At 38.6% G+C, this 20369-nt stretch overlaps 4 protein-coding genes across 4 annotated transcripts; 1 reads left to right on the plus strand and 3 right to left on the minus strand.

Moving 5' to 3' along the window:
- Positions 1 to 3676: 3676 nt before the first annotated feature.
- On the minus strand, positions 3677 to 6349 carry LOC124300366 (protein takeout-like). The gene is made up of 6 exons (XM_046754399.1): positions 6168 to 6349; positions 5566 to 5658; positions 5073 to 5223; positions 4823 to 4956; positions 4263 to 4412; positions 3677 to 3917 (listed from the first exon to the last, which is right to left on the minus strand). Exons 1-6 carry the CDS (start codon positions 6223 to 6225, stop codon positions 3766 to 3768), a joined length of 738 nt encoding a protein of 245 aa, XP_046610355.1. The 5' UTR covers positions 6226 to 6349; the 3' UTR covers positions 3677 to 3765.
- A 2737-nt stretch (positions 6350 to 9086) lies between these two features.
- LOC124300301 (uncharacterized) lies at positions 9087 to 12464 on the minus strand. Its single transcript, XM_046754248.1, has 2 exons — positions 12204 to 12464; positions 9087 to 12129 (listed from the first exon to the last, which is right to left on the minus strand). The coding sequence occupies exons 1-2, from the start codon at positions 12326 to 12328 to the stop codon at positions 10809 to 10811; spliced, it is 1446 nt and encodes a 481-aa protein (XP_046610204.1). The 5' UTR covers positions 12329 to 12464; the 3' UTR covers positions 9087 to 10808.
- A 302-nt stretch (positions 12465 to 12766) lies between these two features.
- Positions 12767 to 16803, plus strand: LOC124300300 (zinc finger protein 880-like). The gene is made up of 4 exons (XM_046754247.1): positions 12767 to 13448; positions 13966 to 14223; positions 14316 to 14837; positions 14999 to 16803. Exons 1-4 carry the CDS (start codon positions 13230 to 13232, stop codon positions 15551 to 15553), a joined length of 1554 nt encoding a protein of 517 aa, XP_046610203.1. The 5' UTR covers positions 12767 to 13229; the 3' UTR covers positions 15554 to 16803.
- LOC124300302 (uncharacterized) lies at positions 16321 to 19693 on the minus strand. The gene is made up of 2 exons (XM_046754249.1): positions 19457 to 19693; positions 16321 to 17795 (listed from the first exon to the last, which is right to left on the minus strand). The coding sequence occupies exons 1-2, from the start codon at positions 19487 to 19489 to the stop codon at positions 17199 to 17201; spliced, it is 630 nt and encodes a 209-aa protein (XP_046610205.1). The 5' UTR covers positions 19490 to 19693; the 3' UTR covers positions 16321 to 17198.
- Between the last annotated feature and the right edge of the window lie 676 nt (positions 19694 to 20369).

Here is a 20369-nt window from a genome sequence, read left to right on the forward strand (position 1 = left end):
TAATTTATTGTAAACGTGACAAGTTTGTAATATTTCAGATGAAATATAATTACAATTGCCATGAAATATTATAAAAGTGTTTTACTCACCGAGCACAAATCCTCGTCCCCCTCCTTCTGAATCACCGAGATTACCCGCAACCACCCCTAACCACCCCCAACGACCACCGCCAACCATCTCGAGTTATACCTCGAATACTAATAAATATTTTCAGCGTGAGAACAAATCAAAAATAATGTGTAAGGTTTAATACAATTTTTTTATCGACATATTCTACCAAAAAGATTATGAGAACATTATCAAGTTATAGAAATTTTATTAGCGCACTGACAGCTACTGAATTTGGGCTTGCGCCAAAAACGAATTGAAATAATTTATTGTAAAGATGACAAGTTTGAAAAAGATTAGATGAAATATAATTACAATTGCAATCGAATATTATAAAATTGTTAAACTCAGCGAGCACAAATCCTCGTCCTCCTCCTCCTGAATCACCGAGATTACCCGCCACCACCGCTAACCACCGCCAACGACCACCGCCAAGCACCTCGAGTTATACCTCGAATACTAATAAATATTTTCAGCGTGAGAACAAATCAAAAATAATGTGTAAGGTTTAATACAATTTTTTTATCGACATATTCTACCAAAAAGATTATGAGAACATTATCAAGTTATAGAAATTTTATTAGCGCACTGACAGCTACTGAATTTGGGCTTGCGCGAAAAACGAATTGAAATAATTTATTGTGAAGATGACAAGTTTGAAAAAGATTAGATGAAGTATAATTACAATTGCAATCGAATATTATAAAATTGTTAAACTCAGCGAGCACAAATCCTCGTCCTCCTCCTCCTGAATCACCGAGATTACCCGCCACCACCGCTAACCACCCCCAACGACCACCGCCAACCACCTCGAGTTATACCTCGAATACTAATAAATATTTTCAGCGTGAGAACAAATCAAAAATAATGTGTAAGGTTTAATACAATTTTTTTATCGACATATTCTACCAAAAAGATTATGAGAACATTATCAAGTTATAGAAATTTTATTAGCGCACTGACAGCTACTGAATTTGGGCTTGCGCGAAAAACGAATTGAAATAATTTATTGTGAAGATGACAAGTTTGAAAAATATTAGATGAAATATAATTACAATTGCAATCGAATATTATAAAATTGTTAAACTCAGCGAGCACAAATCCTCGTCCTCCTCCTCCTGAATCACCGAGATTACCCGCAACCACCGCTAACCACCCCCAACGACCACCGCCAACCACCTCGAGTTATACCTCGAATACTAATAAATATTTTCAGCGTGAGAACAAATCAAAAATAATGTGTAAGGTTTAATACAATTTTTTTATCGACATATTCTACCAAAAAGATTATGAGAAGATTATAAAGTTATAGAAATTTTATTAGCGTACTGACAGCTACTGAATTTGGGCTTGCGCGAAAAACGAATTGAAATAATTTATTGTAAACACGGAGCGCTTATCCTGGAAGTCGAGTTTCACCGCGTAGCGGTCCCGAAGCGCGGGATCCGGGAGGTTGAGAACCTGGTACTCGAAATACGTAGCGGACCCGAAGCGCGGGATCCGGGAGGTTGAGAACCCGGTACTCGAAATTTGCGGAGCGCGACTCTCATCCGTCCGCTCTACTGCGCGGTTGTTTCCCGACTGAGGAATTCGGCTAGCTGATTTTGAATTGGTGACGTCACTTTCTGAACATCCGACATCCAAACTTTGGTTTCGACCTTTAATACTATGTATGATGATGTATGATGTACGATGTATGATGTACGATGTATGATGTATGATGTATGATGTATGATGATATGATATGATGTGCAATGATTTTAGGTTTCACATTTCATACAAGAAATACACACTTTATCTCTCCTGCCGATTCCAGACTCAAGGGGCCAGGCCCTTCGATGGTCAGCCGTTGACTGAAGATATATTCTTCAGTGAACGGGTCGGCTAATAACGCTGCCGTTCTGCGACAGTTGGATGACGAAAAATTTCGCTTGTATCTTTCAAATGTGTGTTAAAATACACTCGAAGTGTTAAGAAGCGTCGTTCTTTCTCTCCCTATCACCTTTCTAGGTCTTTAAATCACTACGCAGCGTTAAATACTGTCCCATATACGAAGCATCCATTTCATCTCGTTCAAAATTAGCGCATCCGTGATGTGTTACAGTTACTCTGAATTTTTTTCCATCCGAATACTTTTTGAATCCCATTTCGAAATGAATAATTCTTCTATCTTTATATTATAGCCGTATCATTGTCGATAATCTAGTTAGTCTCCTGGAAAATTATAAAATTTATAATATGCATCACGTATTAAACGTAAATGGATCATATATATTAATATCGCACGTGGACCACATATAAATATATACTTTTTGGTCTCTGCATCATTATTATATCAGGTGTATTATTATTTATGATTTATGTATACATTCTTCTCTCCGGTACCTATGCTTTAATTAAATCACTGTTTCCCCATCAAATTTGGAAGAAATTCATTCTCATTATTAATTTCTTGTATCGCCGACAAGTCGGTAAGTACACACAGGCTAATTGTGAGTACCCGCTTGGGCTTACCATAGCGAAGACTGTGTTATTCGGAAGGTGAATGCAGCCGGCATCACGTCGCAATCGGTAACTCTCCGATGTTCTGCAATAGGTTCTCAACTCTACCGTTGGAACATCTCAGGGAGCGCAATCGCACGTCGATTTTCGGTTGTCACACCAAACTGTCTTTATGTTCTTCAGTCAATGCCTTTCCTATCCCGTCCTATTCAAACGAGTCACGAATGCAGCCTTTCGCTGCTGATTCGTTTTAATTCTTCGATAAGAATAGGTTATTGCAATTTTAATATTGTAGTTCAATCTGTCCGAATGTATTCCTTTAAAAAGAATACGACTTACATGAAGCACTCCGAATCAATTAGCACTATTTTTTTTCCATCCGATCGAATTCTATTTAAAAAATACGTACGGCTAACACACGAAGTAATAAACGTTTCCTTCGGTTTATTCAGGCTTTTCCAAGTGATGCCGGATAATTTCGATGTAAGTGGTAGTAAATGTTTCGCTCCATCCTATTGTTTATACGAAGGTAAATTTTCGAAGATGAATAAAACCTAAAAACAAACTGATAGTGACCGTCGCATTTGCCTGTAAAACCAAACTACAAAACCATCCAATGAACCAAATAAATCGTGATATTATTTTTTTTATTGTACAGATTTGTGAATAATTGTTAAAAATAAAACACTAGAAAAATTTATTATACATTTGATCTGACAAAATATATATATATATAATCTCACACTGTTTCTCAACGTTTAATTGTAGGAATTGTTTCGCATTTTGAAATATATCAGTAAAATTCTTTTCTATTTGTTTATGTACTCGGATCATCGTTTTTCGGTTCGTTTTCATACGAATTACCGGAAAAGAAACCCGACTGGATTGAATTAAAAACTTCAATCCGTTTCAATTCTTTTTCACTTATTGGGTCGACTGTAGAACTCTACAATTTTTCCAGATAGAGCGGGGATTCAAATAGCTGGACGATATGCTATGTTCAATACTAGAAAGTGTATAAATAGAAAGAGTTAGGGAATAAACAATGATCGCATAAGATCGCCGATTTTCATCAAATTTTCAAATTTTTTCTTATTTTTCCACATTTCCTTAATTACAAAATTATAATGCTTACAAGTTAAAGCTAATGATATTTTATTCTGGGAATAATTTGTTCATTGGGATACGGCTGAAAACTTCATTTCCAAGCTTCGCGAAGACGAGGCCAAACGTCTCTTCGTAGGATGCCTGGAGCTCTTTGAAGAGTAAATCGGAATTCTGGGCGATGAATGTGTTCATCTGTTCAGCTATATGTGGGGAGGGGGCAGAAAATATTTTTTTAGTCCAAATACCAGGGATTTCCAGCCATTCTTTGGACTGCAAATGAGTCTGTTCTCTTTTTTGAAATAATTGTGTTCGATGTAATTTAAAAATTAACAACTTAGTATCGTAGACAAATACGATCTTACAACGATAACTTGTTTCCAAGTCTCGAGATATTTTTAACATGTTTTATCTCTCGTTGTCAGTGATAATAATTCTGTGTAATACAAGTCCTGTTCTTTCGTTATTTTCTCTTCTATTCTACTTTGAATAAAGGGTAAAATGATGAAATAATATTAAGATGCTCAATTTGTTGTAAATATACTTACCCAGAGCGTTATCACCATCGAATAGATTGCCGAAGTGCATCAGGACTCTTTCGGGGTGAAATTTGATGTCGTACTTCTTGATTCTTAGATAAGTCTCGCCATCCTTGACGTGCGTGTCACAGTATATGGTGTTCTTTGCATGTAAGCCGACTGCGAACAGAATCGAAAAGTTTAAATAAACTCATATCCATGATATACAGACGTACAAATACATACGTTCTAATGCAGTACCCGGTAAATGAAAATGGGCTGATTATATTTACTTCTAAAAATTTGTGATCGATTTACATGAAAGGGATCAATTGACCATAGGAAAGAGTTCTTTCCAAGTCGATCGATTCCATATCTTTCGATATCTGATTATCGTCAATCGATCTACGGTCATTGGGTAACCAACCCTGGGATCCGTGTACAAGTGCCATGGGGTAAAAATGATTTCGACGTGGCTTCAAGTTAACGAGAATCTTTTCCACAATGCACAACGGAAACTGCCGTGAAACTCCAGCGCTACCCGCGGGTTACGATATGTAAATATTATTGAATCAGCTCGCTGCTCTTACTCATGGTTATGTTGGAGTGGCCTTTTCCATGGATGGGAAGAACCAGAACTTGACCATCCAATTCGTAATCGGCGACGAAATCAACTTGAGGATTGTAGGAATCGGATGTTAGAATCAGCTTGTTGAAATCAATTCTGTGAAACATTGACAATATGACACAAACTTAAAAACGCATTAGTAAAATATCGAGTATAATGTTCTAGTAGAAAAAACTTTGCCCTCTTATCGCGTTACATTAGTCTTCACTTGCCTGTAATTATTTACTTCCAATCCTCTCGTTAGTCCGTATAACTTGATGTTGCGATACGATTGTTTCACGGATACCGGACCGGTACTTTCGCCAATTTTTATGCTGTCAACTGCCAAAGGCTCGATGGGGAGGATTTTGAAATTTCTGAGACCTGAAAGCGATGAAAAATACGTAAAGCAAGTGACAGTTTTGATGTGACGAATGTGTTCCGCTTACAACCGTGCGTTTTGCCGCGCGGTGACCGTCTCAGTAATTATAATGAACGTTCACAAGGACACCGCGTAAAATTCACTCCGAACGAGTTTGAAAATACACTTTCATTCATGAGGATCCAGCGAAAACGTCGAAGACAAGAGAGATGTGACGGACTGTGATGGGAATAAACCGGTGTCCATTGAACAAGGCCAAAGTAAAATTGTTCGAGTTACAGGGAGGCTAGGGCAATATTAACAGAAGGAACATGTTTCTTGCTTTCTGATTTTTCAATTCTCACCTGCAGACAGAGACTTGATGAACAATGGGACGGCGGCGCTTAAACATTGCTGGTACTGCGGATCTTTTCTTCGGCAGGTCTTCAAGCTTGGCGCTGTTAGGAAATTGAAGGATTAAAATTAATTGATTCCGAAAAGTAATACAGGTCGCGAAATCATTACGGGTAAAAAAGAAATACAACAATCGTACGAAGCACAAGTTACATTCAAGGCCTGTGTTGAGCAACGTCTTCATAACAATTGATAAATGGCATCGATGACAGCACAATACTAACGCGATACCCGAAGCAATTATATCGTCTCCTGCCCGAGACTTTCTCTCACCATGAACTAATTACTGCAGGCAATTGCATCGGCGAAGTTCATGGTGCATACCGATTTCAAGGACTTCTGATATCCGAATATAGACTTCGTCGGATAAGGATTTTCCCCAATAAATTATCGCGCGTATTTGCGTGTCGCAAGAATCTGGTACCAAGGGCTAATGCATAATTGGACTCTACGAGGTTCGTGCAAGTAAATGAAATCCGGTTTGAATTGCATTGAAAAATCACAGTATTATTTTTCCGATGCATCGATCTGTGTCGATGATATTTCTACTTACGTAGCTCAACTGCTGCCGACAATGCGAAGATGGCCAGGAACGTGACAATGATCTTCATTTTACGAAGTGCAGATTTCACTGTTTCAGAATATCGTATAATATTTTCAATCGGTATTGCTTTGTCGTCGTTTCGTTGTCTCAAAGACTGTTAATTCTTTGAACGCTTGAAACGAACTACAAGGACTGAGTAAATTGCATGGCTATTTAAATACTTAAGGTAGATCCCCCACCATTTGACCGGTGGGATTTTACGTGTGTAGTTTAATACACGCACGGTTCATCATCATCCACACAAACGCGATGCGAAAATTTTTGTGTCTCATATTAACATTGCCCAATGTGCCCGACCTCTTCTTAAAACGTGTCCTATAAGGGAATCCCATTTATGCGTTACATCAACGTTGCCAAAAAATAAATTGATAGACATTACAACGAGGGGAAGCTACTCGGTAAATGGGGTAATAAGTTCGTAAGTAGATATCCAACGCATGATGGACAGAGGTGAATCAACCTATAATAATGTGTCTCAAACATTATAATTTGTGTCAGCTACCAATGTTTTCTCGTGGAAAGGAAAAAAAAAATAAATAGTTAACGAACTACGTGACGTAAACGAAATGTCAGCCTACCTACACGTCGAAAGATTTCCACTAAGTTGTAAACACATGTTGATCTTGAGATTTAATTTATTCCAATTACTTTGCCGACGCGTAGAATTGATTATACAAACAATGAGGCAAATCTAAGTCAATGGTACCTGCATGGTACCAGTGATCCGACGGACCCACCTTATGGATTCGTTGTATCTATTTCTCCGTCGCTATAGTATACCTATTCTAATACGAACCCGTCTAAACCCCTTAGGCGTAAAATTGTATATAAAATACTGACGCATAAATAATTAGTAATGAGAATAAAATTTACGGTTCTAATGGCATTTGTGATGGAATACTTTGCACTTCGTTGCCCGCAGTGCTTTTCCGATCGTGTGTTACTACCTGCTTTACGATAGTTACGTAGGTGCTCGTGCATTCGGTTAATTAATTCTTTACACTTCTCGAGGCTTACAAAATCATTTGTCATTCAGGTTTTGTTCAAGTTTACTGTTCACCAGTAAACATACCTATGTTGTAAACGCAGCTATGCATAGGTTTGCCCTTGTCCGGTGGAAATTGAAAAACAACCTATTAAAGCAATTTTTACCATCCCACGTTTCAACCCGCGACCTGAAAAGCAGAAATGGCATTCACAATGCCAGTTGTCACGATTTCACCCTTCGTGGACAGAGGTGAAGGATTTGAAATCTTTTTTTTCGCTCTAAGCGTTTGTTTAAATGCTCTTTTTCCCGTCTGCCTCCAAGTCAGACACTAACCGTAGATCACGATGGAATGGCCAAACTCTGACTTACATCCTAATGCATTCTATGGTTCTTTCTCGGTTAAAGGCGTTTTATTATACATTTTTTCTTTTCATTTTATTTTTCTCGTAATGCGGGCTACGTGAAAAGTTGCAGACTTTTGATTGATGCAGACAATCGCTTGAGAAAACCTGAGCATATGTGGATCCCGTCTGGACTTTGAACACGCCTCGTTTATATATTACACGCGTCCGTTTACCACGCGAAGGTTTTCTCTCCGAAGTAACATTTCTTTAAATTATTGCCACTCGCGCTCTGCTCCTTGATTCTTTCTCATGCAAAGGTACCGGTCAACACGTGTATTTTCATTGATATCGTAAATATATTATCTATTTCCTTTTTTTCAACGAGTAACTGCTCATTGAATTATTTTACAAAATAAGTCGATGCGCAATTAAAGGTTTATTAGGAAGGTCAAATTCACCTCGGATTTTTCCGTACGTGTGTTTACCGTCTAGACGAGTAATGCGAATGAAAAATGTACAATCTAAGTAAAGCTTCTGACGAAGTTGTTTGCATTTTTAATATTTTTATTACGATACTCTCGTCGGAATTTAACTGTAATTAATTTGGTTACGAATTTTTTATTACAAATTATTCGGAATTTGCACCTTGGAATTTGCCAAGTTAGATACGGTGTAATAACGTGTTGGTAACGTTGTATTCGGTAGACGTAACGACTGTTGATCAAAATTGACGAAAAACCAGTTAATCGAAAACGAGTAAATTAGCCGACTTGTTGTTTCGTTTGTTGTGGAATAAAAAAGTTTTCAAACTGCATAAGCAATTGCTTTCCATTTCTTATTGGTACAATTCAATCCTATAAATGAAAAACGAGATCGAAATCTGTATATGTAAGATGAAGCCAACATTGGTCCGTATATTTACACATAAGTTTAATCACGGTCGAGACATATATCGATGACTGAACCCGGCTATAATTTGTTATCCGCTTGAAAAAATTAATTTGTAATTCAACGCGAGGCACAAATTCTACAATTTACGTGTGTCACGGCTCACGGATGCCAGGTTTTTTCACAAATTTATCGTTGTAAATAAGACTCGCGAGTGAGTGGCTACGCGCAGTTGCTCGTGTGAAGGCCATGCAGAGCATCGGTAGGTCGCATATTCAACTTTGAGCTTTCAAAAATAGCAAGGTTGAGGTTGAACCTGAATCACGCGAAACTTGGGCCACCGGCTCATTATTCTTTTACTGTAATTTGGCAAGAACGTATTCATTTTCATTATTATGACTTGCCGGTGCGGGATCATCTCGTGTCCGAGATTGTTGATGACCTGTTGAACGTAACACATGTGAAGGTAAATAAGAAATAACCGGCGGATATGACGGAAGTTTGAAAGTGATCGTCATGCGTCGACTTGCTTCGCAGAATATGATGAGCATTTCCACGCCAAAATTATCGTACACTCAAAAATAATGTATACGTATGAAATTGTAACGTTGGGATTAACAGAGGAAAAAAAAAGCCAGGAGCTGCTATTATTGTGAAGATTGTCAGTGTTATGGACATAAGAGTTTTATTGTACAGTACACGGTCAATTTTCGATAAATTCATTGTTCATTGCGTCCAGCTGTATACAAATTATGGCAACATTTATTCTTTTAAAGTTGAAATAAAATCAGTATACGAGATATATTTATCGTCAGACAGAATCAATCTGTTTGATGAAGATGGAAAACTGCCTACCTACGGATGTTTACGCGGTAAAATTTTCTTCATCATTTTCTATGAAAGCATCATGGTAAACAAGGTCAAATCACACAGACTTGCTATTGATTGTAATCAGCATACGATGAAAAATGATACATCGATGATTAACGTTCACAATACATATAAGAATCGTAAATACGCGGATCATCTAGTTAATTGTTTTTTTCCAAAAAGCCATAACCCATTTCACGTTGGTCACATAGACCCTCCTGCAACTTTTCCATCTCCACCAACGATATCTGAAACCGTGTGTATCAACGTAATTATATGTATATCTACTTATGAACACACATTGTAAACGTTTCAATACAAAGTGTATAAATTCCTTTCGACCTTCTAACAAGAATGCTCAACAATTTTGTACTTTGGACAACGATTACGTACGGTTAAATGTATAATTAAGCCTAAAAAATTAATTTACATAGAAACTATCAAAATCTAAAATGTTGTTTGTATACAAAAAGATCGTTTGAATTATACGACTCGTAAATATGAACCAACTAAGCTATACGACGAACGTTGGTTTCATAAAAAGTTCAAAATGATTTCATCGATGAAATGCATAAACTTGCAACCGATTTGTTAAAGCTTATTGCTATCTGATATCTCTTAAGTATATAGAAATGTGTATGGTGAGATTTCGAACACATTGTGAAGAATGCATTTTATAAAAGTGAAAACAAACGGAATGACCGTCTGCAGTATCGCGAAGCGTATGCACGTGGCTAGAAAAATTTTCCTAAATGAATGTGCTGGGCATGTTGCAATTTTAGAATATATGTATATGTTGTACAACACATTTTTGTTTCAAGTATTCGATAGGTTAATTTATCTGAAATAATTGCTAACATATTTTTCTAAAAATCACTTTCCATTATTGCGCTTGATTTCTGATAAATCAGTAATAATAATTGCTCATCGCGCGGACTTGTTCTGGTATAAAATTTTAACAACAGCGCCAGTGAGATCAGATAGTATCCAAATCATGAAAAAAAAATTCTTCGGGAAAATTTCAACACAATATATTCACGGTACCAAAGAAAGTATAAAATAACTTAAATTGTTCAACAAAACATATACCAATTTCATTCGAGTTGTTCGAAAATATTCACTTTCGTTTTTCCGTTTACCGCGTACCGTTCTAAAATATCCAGTTACTTTAACGAGTATGTATAAAGAATAATTATGACATTATACAAATGAGGCCTGAGATTTTGGTGAATTTGTGTGATAAATGAATGTATCGAACAGTAAAAGCCAAAGATTTTCTACCGGTGCGTTTTGCGAGGACTGAACTTAAACTGCCGAGAAAAAATGATAAAACCAAAGTAACAGACGTTCATACAGCAGCGCAACCGTTGCAAATTATCCACACGCGCCGTGTCAATTTCAATGGAGTTTGAAGTAATGAACATTTTGTATTATCTGCGGCCAGATTCTGCAACTGAATTCTGCCGATATCTCAAATTCGACATGTTATTGAGCCAAAGTTCAACGAATTCCTTTTTGAAATCTTAGTGCCAAACTGTTCGAAGGATGGGAAACTTTGAGGGCGCCCAAGTCGACGGCATGACCGATCAAAGGACAGCCCGCGGGACATCGTCGTTTTTTAGTGTAATTTGTATTCGAGGCATTCTTCTCCTGCCTGACTATGCTCCTCGGAAAATAGTGGACTCCCCTCCTTTGCCTGGTGGCGCACGGAGGGATGCTGACGACAAGGTCATCGCGATGAACCCTCCCCACCGGCTCGGGAAAGAGCCTCTCGTTGAGGCGAAATTGCTGGAGAGAACCGGAGGACCGAGAGCCGAGTAAGGACGGGCAGGAGGCGTGCGTGTCGAAGTAATTCTTATCGCGAAATTTCCGAACATCGTTAACCTCCGAGTCGACCGCCTCGTTTTCGCCTTGTTCTCCCAAAAATTTATCTGCCCGATACTCCGAGCAGGGGCAAGATTTCCTTTCGTCTCCGACGGATGGGCGAGAAAAATTTCCGTCCCCAGAAACCATACGAAGGGTTCTTCCGTCCGGCGACGACGACCGGAAGGCCGCTCTGCGTTCGCGGCTCCTGAAATTCGCCGGTTTGTTCTGATCGTTCATTAACTTCCTGGACGCGATGGTTTTCTTGGGCAGCGAAGTCTTCTTCGGCAAAGCCTCGATGTCCACACCGCGACGGCAGTTGTGTTTTCGCGGTAACTCGACCCCGCTGTTCCGCCTTTCATCCAAGGATTTTGAGTTCCCTGGAACGTTGCCACTCGTCGAATTAAACCTCCGAGGCAGCGGACTCGGAGCTCTCGGAGTTCCAAGCTGACTATCGCGCAGGGTGTTGATTTTGCTCTGAACTCTCCGCAAAAATTCGGACCTCGGTGTGTAGTCGATCTTCTGGGCTCGTCTCAGCGTTGTCGTGCTCAACGGCGGCGAGTAAGCCGGTTCCGGAGGATCCCGCGGCGAGCCGGCATCGCCGTGAACCGCATCGTCGGTTTCGCGGAAACTCGGCAGGCAAATCGGCGCGTGTCTCGTCCTCATCGACCTTTGATTCGCCTTCCGCGTCTGGAGCATCGCCGTCTGGCAGTAGCATTCCTTGACGACCGAGCGTCGCGGAGACGACGACTTCGGCTGTTTCCTTTCAGGTTTAACCACCGGCAGCCTCCGGTTGGCGCTCATGTCCGTCGCTGAGACAGATTCGTATTTCGACGACGGCCGAAAGTAGTCGGGGCAGAGAAGAGCGCCGACACCACTCGAGTCGTTGCGCAACTTCCAGATGTCGGATTGTCGCCCATAAGCCGAGCGGCGTTTGCTTGTACCGTGCAAACGGTATCTACGGAAGATTCATGTTTTCGTATATAATTTACTTTACAGACGTGTTACCGAGTCTTTTATGCGTCAACTTACGAGTCTTGGGAGCGGAGCTTCTTAACCTCCTTGCGGACGATTTTAGCGTTCTCTTCGAGGCACGTCAACAGGACGCGACTTCTGCTGCGTAAATTGTCAATTTTCACACCGAAGGAAGATGCCATAAACTAATGGCGTACGATTTTTTCCAGTAAATGTGAGCGAATTTTTGACATTTCGACGGTATATGGACATAGATTTGACGCGCGTCGCGGTTGTAAACAAAAAAGCGTCGCACAGTATGGCCACAACAGTGGAATGAAATTTTATTTTGTTTGAGTTAAGTTTTTGTTTTATTTATTTTCTCTTTACAATTTTTTACGCGCGCGCGGAAGTTCTGAAAAGATGTTTGATATTCGCCTTTGCGAAATAAGGACGTCGTTGGGAAGCGAACAAAAATTTCGCCAATTCGAATCTGATTTTCATTCAATTTTACAAATCTATCGCTTCCGTTTTACGGGCCGCTTCTATGCCGAAGCGGCTCGACTAGACGCTCAATTGATTGATCGAACACATGTGTGTAAAATGGTGTTTAGCGCGGCGGCCATGTTTTTACAGAGACGCCGTGTCGCTGTCGGCAAACAACACTGAAAACCAACCACGAATCTGAACCGAACCGAACGAACGACACGCGAGACGCGAGCCGTGCATTTTTCTTTTTAACGATGCCTCGAATAAAATTTAGTTTAATTTAATTAATCGGTGTGAATATTCGGCGAGCCTAACGGCGTCCAGGGTGGATAACGGAGGATTGAACATGTTTAATAAATAAATATGTGATAATTGTATATAGGGGATAACGTGAAAGTGATGTGATTTCGAATAGCAGCGTCCAGTGCGCGTATAGTTTTGTATTTTAGGTTATAAAACCCCCAACGCTAGCCGACGGCGTTATTTCGTCGGGATCTTTTATTCTCACACGATTGTGATAAACCAAGCTGTCGTTTTGTGCTCCTACTCGTGTCTACTTGTCTCTTTTCTTTTTTATTTTACGTTTTTCTCGATCATCGACGTTTCTAACCAACTATGAATTATACCGATGATAATAATACGCAGGGCTCTCTCCCACAATTTTCCGAAATCACGTCCCGGTCGAATGTCGTATCTAATTCAACTTATTCAAATTCTCCTACTGCTGTTGCTGCCGATACTGATCCTGGAAACTTGCAACGAACCCAGGCTTCCGTTTACACGAATCCTTCTGCGGCACTCCATTCAGGAAAACAGCAGTTACTTACTGCACAGGTTAGAGATCAATTGTATTTGATTCACAAACAACCCCGCCACGGCTCTTAGTCTCGTAAACCCTTGGGGTAGACTGAAGCCGATTTCAATCTCGATACACACTCTTAATCGTCACTACGTCTACCTGCTGTAAATATTTCGGTCCGGTTGTTCTCACCGTTTATTCAGAAATCACTCTTTCTGCCACATTGAATTTGCTCTGCTCGTCAGTGCGATTTTTGACGCTAGCCAGCGATGGGTATTCTCATATTGTTACGTCCTATGAAATCTATGAATGTCTGGAAGATGATGAAAATTAACAGTAACTGTGGAATCGAACGCAAGATATATGAGAATCAGTGTAGACTCGTTAGTTGATATTTACTTGAATTGAGCTATCACCGATGCATAAGTACATTGCACCTGAACGAAATAAATTTGTCACAGTTCGAGATGTGTGGAAAAATTTTCATAAAATTTTTTATAAAGAATTTTGTGTCAAGTTTGTCTTGTTTCTGTCAACTCATTTATCTTTCAGATTAATCAGCCAGGAAAATATCCTGGAACAATACTCGCATGGCCAGATCATAATACCCTGATGCAACTCTGTGAGAAGCAGGGTATGCAGGCGTTAAACATTCCAAATTATACACAGAATACTGCCACCATTCTCAGCGTTCAGCCCAACAGTCTGCCGGTACGGATAATACCCAATATGTATTTTCCTACCACGTCGGAAGCCGAGTCAGTCTCTTTAAAGCACGAAGATGGTACGGAGGTGGAGAATCCAAGCATGGTAAATAATAGCTAGGATACTGCTTAATCTTCTTTTATTTTTTTGCTAAAAAATTATTTCACTCATTTTTCGTTTCTCTTTGAATTCCATAGGAGTCGCAGATACAGCTGCAGCAACAGAGTTTGGCAATGGCTGAGTACCTTCAAAAACTCCAAGCGACGACGTTGCCGCTGACCTTGCAGCAGTTAATAAAATTACAGTCGGAACAAACGCAAATCAAGAAAGAACAATCAGAAGTACAAAAGAGTATGGAACAGTCGCAAAATATATTAAACATTCCTAACGTTCCTGTTTTACGCAATGGCCAATTACAAAGCAACGGTAATCCGTATATTGGCTCTGAGAATATGACTATGATAACAATAAATCCTCAGGACTTGAACGTCCACATAGAGGGACATGATAATGATAACAGTATGCAACCAATAAAGGTTGAACAACAGATACAAACCGAATCGCCTAAGACTGAAAAAAAAATGAAATTCAGGGCTAAAACTGGTGAGATTAAAGTCACCATTGCCCTCGATGGATCCACGCTATTTTGCTGTCCTGAGTGCAGCTTGGCTTTTCCTGATAAAAGTGATATTGAACAACATATCCAAAATCACATACAGGTAAGGCTAAAATGCGGTAGCAATCTTGTTGAAACTTACCTGAAACGTGTCAAAAATATTAGAATCGAGCAATGAAAAGTTGTAAAGAGACTTGTTAAATTTCACACAGCACGGCAAACTGCAACCAATATTTTAGTTATTCAAAAATAATGTATTTTCAGGAACGTAAATACCAGTGCAAAGAATGCGGAGCGATGCTGAAACGGAAGGAACATCTGGATCAGCACATGAGAGGTCACTCGGATGAAAGACCGTTCAAATGTCCGGTCTGTATGAAAGCCTTCAAACGAAACGAACATCGTACTAGGCACTACGTCATTCATTCGGGTGATAAAAACTTCACGTGTAACGTGTGTCACAAAGCATTTTCGAGAAAGGATCACTTGAATAAACATACACAAACTCATTTGGGAGCTAAGCGAACTAAATCGAAGAAGGAATCGGGGTTCGTTGACTCCAAGGAAACGCTTGAAAAAATAGCAAATATTACCCCCAAACAGGAAGGAAACTTTGTGCAAAAAGACAATTCTAATTTTATAAAACAAGATAACCATTTTGTTCAACATATACAAAACCTGCAGAAGGATCCAAACTTGATACAAACGTTTTCCGCATTTAAAGAACAGGCGTTAAAAGAGGGAGCTTTAATACAGCAACTGGCTGTGAATATGAACGAAATCTTGCCACAGAATACGAGATATTTAATGCCATCATAGTTTTAGGTAATATAAAAGATGAAACAGCAGTAGTTTCTTTTTAGGAGCTAGGAAATAAAAAAAAATGAAAAGAGGTGATTAATTGTAATATTGAATTTCAAACAGCAATAATTTGCTAGCAATAATGTTATTGCTCAGGTCGGCTAATCCCGGGATAATCTTTGACTGAGGTGCGCGAACATAACTTGTTTTTATTGGATCTGGTTTGTGTCATGAGCAGGTAAATACTGTACTATTATATTATACAAACCTTGAGTTTGTAATGAATGCAAATTTGATCAAACCTGATCCGACAGTGCATAGTTTTATTCTTCGATAGATCGCGTGCTTCCGTCACGTTATTCCGACTTGACGGCTAACTCGCGAATCAAGTGAGGTAATCTTAATAATATATCATAGCTGTTAATATCGACGGTTGATGTGAAGAATTGGAGTAACTATGGACTGGCCAATGTCCATAGATCACAAGACAGTGACCTATAGTTGTTAGACTAGCTTTAAACAAGATAATTTGAAAGGATCTAGTCTACAATCACAATAATAATTGAGTAATGATAATTTTTAATCGATGATTGAGCCAGTAAAGTTTTGATCTGCTTTTATTTATAGGCATTTTCGGGATTTTTTTTATTTTTTTTTTTTTTTTTGTCCTAGGGATCAGCTGATAATCGGTAACTCACTTAACTATGTAATTAATAATATATTTTATTATTTTTAATATTGTCATAAAGTTAACAAAAATTCGTAGTACCTTATTGCATACGTTGACGAGTGTTTTATCGTTATTTAAATTCACCACGTCAGTGGCTGATTAACTCAATAGATTGTACAAACATGGTTATGCCGTAGCTGGTCTTTTTTTTTTTTTTTTTGTTTTCTCCCACCCATAATGTAATCGGACGATGTTCCCACCAGTGAATAATTATACAAGTAATCATAATAACGATAGTTAATTTATCTAAATCTAGAGGTTTTCCTTGCGTCTTGATAATTTTATGACGATATAACGTATAATGTACATCTCATAATACTGCATAATGATAGAGCCAAAGATCTTACATATTGATGTCAGTATTTGACTGTAATTTTTATTGACTGTGAATCGATCGATTCAATTTTAAGAACTTTTTCGAGATTGACTAGACTATATAATTTTTTAAACCATCATTTAGACAGTGATGATGTATTTTACGATGTAGGTATAATACATTTTACTCAACAAAACTCTTGTTATATGTATAATATTGATACTGATTGCCAAAAATCACATACACATATGTATTTTTCTGATCGAGATATTTTGGAATAAAAAGAAACCTAGTGAAAGGTTGTCGTTTCATTAATAGTAAAAATCAACGATTACTCGATGAAGCCCCAATTCTATTTACCAATCCGTTAGTACGCCGCAAAGACGATAAGTCAAACGCTTTTCGAAATACTCCCTAAATTCAACAGACAATATTCTTTATTGCACGAATAGGGTAAGTATACCGCATATTTATTATTTATACAAATAGCAATAGTTTCTTACAACTACAATATTGTATTACTTATCGTTATTCGATCCATCGCAGAGTTCGCATCCGTGGAGTCTGATGACGGATAAAAAACCGACTTCCCTTACATCCTGTTTTTTCTCATCCCTCTACGGCTTTACGGCCTGAGCCACCCTGGTGTAAGCTCCGTAAGTTAAGTTGAGGAGACTCCCGAGCCATTCCAACAAATGTCGTCCAAGAGCCGCGGGCAATTGGAGAGTAGTCGGCGTCGTTGTTTCGACGACGCTATCGTCGTCCGAATTCTCCTGTAGTTCTAATCCGTCGACGGTTTTCGGCGCCTCGATTCCGTCGAGCCAGTCGTCCGTCTCCGATTTTTTTACAGTTTCCGGGGCGGCAGATCCCTTCGATATTTCATTTTCCTTCTTGCTTTCCGTATCGAAGGACCGCCCTAAGGTGAAATCGGATTCCTTATTGCCACTCGAAGCGGTTGGGAGAGGGCTGATCACGTTCGCCCAGATCAATTTCAACGCTTCGACGTCTGGGTTCGGCTCGTCGTTTGACAAAATTTTCTCAACGTTACTCGTGTCCTCGGCTCGGTTGAAAACGAAATTATAACCAGCTTGTAACTTGGCAAGCAATTTGTCGAGCGGTTTTATGTCGCTTGTTCTCTCGTGAAACGCTGCCAATTCTTTAACCGGAAATAGCTTCGTTATTTGCGGTTTACCCTGCACTTCTATTAGAAAAATCTGAAATCCACATATAATTGTCGTTAACTGCATTTCCACGATTAATCGACAAATCTCAAACGCATTTTAATTAAAATCAACACGCTACTCCGCTGCAATATCTTTTACTACATTTACGTAGCTCTTTATTTTTCGGAATATATCGGAATATTATAATTCTCGAGTAGTTTCGGTCGAGTAAATGTAATTCCGTATGTGGTATATCAGCCAAGTAACAACAGTATACTCTGTTTTCGTTGTATCCCAACTTGAGAGTGCCCGTGCTGATCCTTGTAATACATCACGCGTATTTCTCGTACTATCCTCGTATTGTGTACGTAGGTACAATTTCTCAACCCTACGGATAGTGGAGTAGTAGGTGGGACAATTTATAGGGATGGAAAAGTTCAAGAGAAAATCATAGCACTCGACGGTGTTATTCGGAACATGGCCGGGGCGAGAATGTGATAATTCATCGGGAATTAGCCGGAGCGGCGCAAGGAGCACAGTACATGAAAATCGAGCGAGTCGGCAATCGATATGCGAAAAATTTCACATTCGAATAAATTTTTTTTTTTCATGTATGACTAAAATTCGTATAGCAACATGTCCGCACCTATGCAATTACGAAATCACGAAGAGGACCGCCGATGAAAGAGGACGGCTTCGAGGACGTTAGATTATTAAGATCTAATTATATTAACCAACATAATCAAAAGTTCGCTGAATTTCACTTGGGCCTTGTCGTGCTTGATTAGTAACAACTTGATTTGTCTCTGCACGATGTTGCGGAAAAATGAGTAGGCGTTGAAGCTGAATGGATATTTGACCTTTGACGACAGTTTCGTCTAACAAAGAATCACTCAAACTACCTGGGTAGGTAAATGAGTTTAGATCGCGGACGATTTATAAGAAATATAGGATCAACAAGTGCAAGTGCTAAATCAACAAAATGCGGATGGCGTATCTTTTTAAAAAATAAAATCTAATATAAATGTATTTCATCCCGTGTGTCAATTTTTGTGCGGTATACAAAAAAATGATAATTCCCGTAAAAGTTATTGGCAAAAAATGTCGAAATTACGGTTTAACGAATTCATTTTCAGTACGTGAATTTTTCCACTGTAATTTTAATATTTTATCTGGTAGATGACCGAAATTTTCTGCAGTGTAGCTGTACATTTTTTTTTATATCATATATCGTTCATTAAAATTGTTCGGTGTGAATCTGTGTCAGTGAAAATACCGTGAAATTCTATAGGTAATTCATTGGCATCGGTCCACAAATGATGAATTATTCGATAACTGCCAACGAATAACGTGAGTACATAAAACTGCGTAGAACTTCTTCAAGTGTATTAAAATGACATATAGTGTACAGCCATAATTATACACGAGAGACCTTCACACTTATGTAAATTTTAAAGAATTTTATGCCAAATATGCACCTGATACCAAAACTTAAAGAATTCCATACGCGTGAAATTATACGAAAGTTTCGAAAAGATAAGTATTATACTTTTCGTATTGAATTCAGAAGATATTTCTAAAAAATTTCTTAGGGTGATTCAACGGGAGAATTTAAAAAATTGTTAAACAAATATTTTCCGCGCACGAAGAAGGTGTCGAGTATACTTACCTTTCTTGACATTAAAGAAAACTTAAGAATTTGAAACACTTACGCAGAGAACACAGTATCCGATTAAAATCTTCATGGTAATAATGTTTCAGAGCTTATTCAGCGGCACGTGTGGCGAAAATGGTAAATTTTGTATAAAATCACTGCAGCTGGACGATGAAATATTATTTCAATTACAAGGTAGGTGCTTTGGGTTGAAATAAAGACACCTCGAAGCGGTAATCGAATTTATACCACTGCGCAATGCAATGGGGTCGGAAAGAAAAAATCGTGAGTAAAACAGTAACCGAATCTTGTTGTATTGTGTCTTTGCCGCCTACGCCCCTGTCCTTAGACAAAATCGTCGGATCAGAATTACTCAATACATTTGCAGCCGAGGCACGTAATTTGTACGTACAGTCGTCGCCTTCCAAACCGCGTTACTCAAACTACAAATAATAATTATCTTTTCTGTTTGGTGTTATACTGGGTCAGGGACCCGTAGAAAATTTGATTTCAATTATCGAAAATCAATCAAATTCAACCCTGCGACATGTCGTAATTATTTTGTCACGTCATCGTTCAGGCGGTTTTCAAAAATCAATACTTCTGTTAACCATACAATGACTAAATAAAAATAACGCAGTTTCGAATTATTAAACTCGATTTAAACATAATGTTCAATACTTGAATGACCGTCTTAACATTTTTATGCAACTTATTTGCAGGGGCTTGCCATAAGCTGGTTGGAAACCATGAATGCACACGTATCGTGATTGATAATTCAAGGCCCGTTGCAGTGACGAGAATGGAAGTGAGTAACGCGTGATCTGTTTCGCTGCAGGGAGACTAGAATTTAAGAAAAAAAAAAAACATAGAAAAAAAAGAATAAAAGAAAAAAAGAAATGATGATTCAAGCAAATATTGTATACGCATGTGACGCAGGCCGACAAACAATTGAGTTATTATTTTTATTT

This window comes from Neodiprion virginianus, chromosome 3 (assembly GCF_021901495.1).
Source record: "Neodiprion virginianus isolate iyNeoVirg1 chromosome 3, iyNeoVirg1.1, whole genome shotgun sequence".
Taxonomy (NCBI): Eukaryota; Metazoa; Arthropoda; class Insecta; order Hymenoptera; family Diprionidae; genus Neodiprion; species Neodiprion virginianus.